At 54.1% G+C, this 3429-nt stretch overlaps 1 protein-coding gene and 1 pseudogene across 1 annotated transcript; one reads left to right on the top strand and one right to left on the bottom strand.

The window, feature by feature from the left end:
• Positions 1 to 331: 331 nt before the first annotated feature.
• Positions 332 to 1300, top strand: LOC119340435. The gene has a single exon (XM_037612344.1). It carries the CDS (start codon positions 532 to 534, stop codon positions 910 to 912), a length of 381 nt encoding a protein of 126 aa, XP_037468241.1. The 5' UTR covers positions 332 to 531; the 3' UTR covers positions 913 to 1300.
• A 1258-nt stretch (positions 1301 to 2558) lies between these two features.
• The window catches only part of LOC119336590, a 17565-nt pseudogene continuing 16694 nt past the window's right edge, over positions 2559 to 3429 (bottom strand).

Below are 3429 nucleotides of genomic sequence, written 5' to 3'. Positions count from 1 at the left end.
CCCCGGTTAACGTACGTAGCTCTAGCCCTCTAGCCGCGCGTCGCTTTAGCTAGCTCCGTGGCCACCACGGCCCCGGCGGCACGTCGCTGTCGCGCCATCGGGGGAGGGAGTGAAGGCTCATCAATGTGGTTGGAATGGGGCTGTACCTGTACGTGCAGTTGCGCGCGCGCCCTCTCCCTCCCTCCGTGTTTAGAAGCTGTGAGAAAATAAATCGTATTGTAGGACCATTGCCGCGCTCTGTTTTGGCAAGCGCTATTCGGGAACTCATTAGATTTACCCCGTCTCCCTCGAGTTATTGCTTGTGGTTGTGGCGCCCTTGTGGGTGCCAGTGGTCACCACGCGCGGCGCTGTTAAAACTCGGAGCAAGCCCGGCTCCTCAGACCCTTTGAATAGTCCCATTGCTGGTCAGCTGCGTGTGCCTCCCTCCCTCCTTCTCTGCCTCCAACAACAGAGCTCCCCAACAACCAGACTCAGAGAGAGCGCACGTACGTACTGCTCCTACGTGCGTGCCACCCGCTGAACTCAGCGCCCATGAGGAGGCGGCGCTGGGCGCGCGCCGCCGCCCTATGCCTCGCCATTGCCGTCCTGCTGCAGCTCGCTGTCGCCCACGGCGCGGGCGCCTGGGCGGCCAGGATGCCGGCCTTCTCCACGCGCGCGCGCGGCCGCGCTGCGCAGAGGTGGCCCTCGATGCCCGTGCACCACGCTGTGCCCAAGCCCAGTCCAAGAGCCGGCGCCCGCGCGGTCGCGTTCGACGCCACCGCCACCGCTGCGGCCGCCCGGTGCAATAGCAAGAGCAAGACCAGCGCGGCGTGGAAGCAGAAGCCGACCGCCGGAGGCCGCGACGACGCGGCGTGCGACGAGGACGACAAGCGGCGCATCCCGACGGGCCCGAACCCGCTGCACAACAGGTGATCGCGCGAGAAGCTCTTCCTCCGTAATTAAGTAGCGGCCAAGCGAAGACCGGGGCAGAGCTGCAAATGCAAGAAGCAAGGAGGAGCAGAGCAGACACTCCGGCGCCGGCGGTGAGCTGCTGCTGAACCGGAGCGCCAGTCAGAATTTCCCGCTCCCGAGCTGGTCCTTCTGCCCGGTGCCCATCAGCATCCTCTGTCCATCATGGGACAGATATCTATCAGTTTGTTAGCCATAGTTAGCAAGCACTTGATTTTTGGTTTGATGTCGATGATCTTGTCCGCTTCCTGCCTGTTTGCGCTCTTGTCCGCGAGTACTTGGTGTATATTCCGCCTAGCTGGTGTCCTTTTGTTCTACCATCAGAAACAAGAATTGTTCTCTTGCTCGGGTAGCTCCCGCTTGGCCACCATCCGCAGGGGGTCTTTGTTCCGACCCTCGAACCGGGAAGATTCTTCCGTTCATCGCATCCGAGTTGGCTTGGAGCCCTCAGCCATCACATGACATGATCGTGCTTGTGGAGCCTGAAAGATTTCGTGCGCATCTCTCTCTGTACGTGCACGTAGAAAGCCGCAGGCCTTTTACATACGCGTGTGGGTAGGCCCTGCAGAATCACAAACGGCTTTGGTCCAATCCTGGCCGAAAAATAGTTTTGTGACCACATCTTACTCCCATGATTACTCGTACTAGTCACTCAGAGACGGTACTGTTCCAAGCTCTCTTCGAATGTGAGCAGTGTGTAGTGTTCCTGTACTGCTCTGCCCGTCCAACGCTCTTAATTAGCACAGGCATTCGATGCTTGAATTGAAGGCAAGCCCCATGCCGACTCAAAAACGCACCGTAGTGTAAAATTTCGTAGTACTCGTACAAGATAAAGAGGGAGGGCCACCGGATGTGCATCTTCGGGAGATACGGCCCCAGGGAAGAAAGCAGGCAGCGGCAGTACGCTCTGTGCGTGTGTGAGTGAGTGATTGCTCGGCTTGCTCTGCTCGCTCCGCTCCATGGCGCAATGAGTAGGATCCGTGGAGCTTCACGGATTATTCTTGGCCCAGAGGCCGCTTCCAGCTCTCGCAAACTGGTGAACAGTCAGTGGTGGTCCATGCAGGCAGAGGCAGGCCAGCTCCTCTCCGATCCATCGGGGCCGGCGTTTGGGCAAATTGTTCTTGAGCCTTTCTGTGGGTGGCAGGGGGAGTTAAATCCAAAGCTGCAGCGGTTGGTTGCTTATCTTGGTCGACGTATATGGTAGGAGTAAAGGCTTCCCTGTTCGTGCGCCCCCGTCCTTGCCAAGGCCGGGGAGGAAACTGCATGTGAACTTTGTAACCAATCCAAGCATCTACCCGCACTGGCGACAGCTATCCTCCATGTAAACTCACCGATCGCCTGCTGGAGATCTCGATGAGGATATACTGGGTGTGGGACGTTCAAGCAAGCAAGATATGGCAGTACCACCAGAGTACCCTGATAATCACCCAAGATAACATTCATGCCGCATGGTAGTGTACGCAAAACATCGGTGATATACAAAATAATGTGCTCTCCAGGGGAACAGGAATAAGTGGCTTCTGTCACAGAGGAGCAGTTGGGCCAATCTAGAGACTAGAGTTACAAAAGGTAAAATTTTGCCCGCCAAAATGAAAAGAAGCACTGGTCATTTACACCTTCCGTATGAGGAGGAACGGCCTTCGATCCAGCTCGAGGTTGGCGGCACTCCAAGGATCGCCTTTGAGGAACACCGGGAGGCCACCAAAAGACACATAAATCTCCCAGGAAAGGGAGAGCGGGCAGAGTAGAATCGTTAGAGCAGTTACACAGGTGAGTTGTTCAGATCAGCTGCAGTCAGACATACACATAGGCATTGTGAGAAAATGTAAATAACTATCCCAGCACTTGTGACTCAAAAACGAGAAGACACCATCAACACGCTATCAATACATTTGTAGCATCTTGCAAATATTTAAGCGGTTTTCTAGCAAGTACAAACTATAAAAGGAATATCAAATATGTACAACCAAAACCTTCAATCAGCCATTCACCAGTTTTTTGTTTTGTTTTGAGGGGTAGCCATTCAGCAGATGTGGAAGTGGAACCTTGTTCTTTGTACGAGTCACACCAAGATCCTCACATGGGAACAGCCCATGGCATTATTTCATTTGGAATAGCATTCAGTTCCAGTGAAAGCGGCCCATGCCCCCTCCGCCACTAACCCACATTTGTCAATGACAGTGGAGCCTTTTATCTTGAGAGACTTGGACCATGTATATACAGCAGGTTATTCATAACACCCAAATTAAGAAATCTCAAAACCCGCCCGTTGTCTTGAACCATGTATGTACATCATGTTACTCAGTAACACTCACATTAAGCAATTTCAACGCCTTCCCACGGCACCTCTGCTCCCCACCACCACCCCGGCCACAAAAGATTATGTAGACATGCATTAGGTACTGGGATTAAGGATTGTCAAGCTGAAGGGAAAAAGAAGAGATCACTATGTACCCTCAAACTCATACAGGTGTAAAATTC

This window comes from Triticum dicoccoides, chromosome 7B, assembly GCF_002162155.2.
Source record: "Triticum dicoccoides isolate Atlit2015 ecotype Zavitan chromosome 7B, WEW_v2.0, whole genome shotgun sequence".
In the NCBI taxonomy this organism is placed as follows: Eukaryota; Viridiplantae; Streptophyta; class Magnoliopsida; order Poales; family Poaceae; genus Triticum; species Triticum dicoccoides.
The sequence above is the reverse complement of the archived record's forward strand: the minus strand, read 5'-3'. Positions and strand labels throughout refer to the sequence as shown.

What these genes read in the sequence shown, in the direction of transcription:
- LOC119340435 (XM_037612344.1), top strand. Translation starts at nt 532, where the DNA reads ATGAGGAGGCGGCGCTGGGCGCGCGCCGCCGCCCTATGCCTCGCCATT.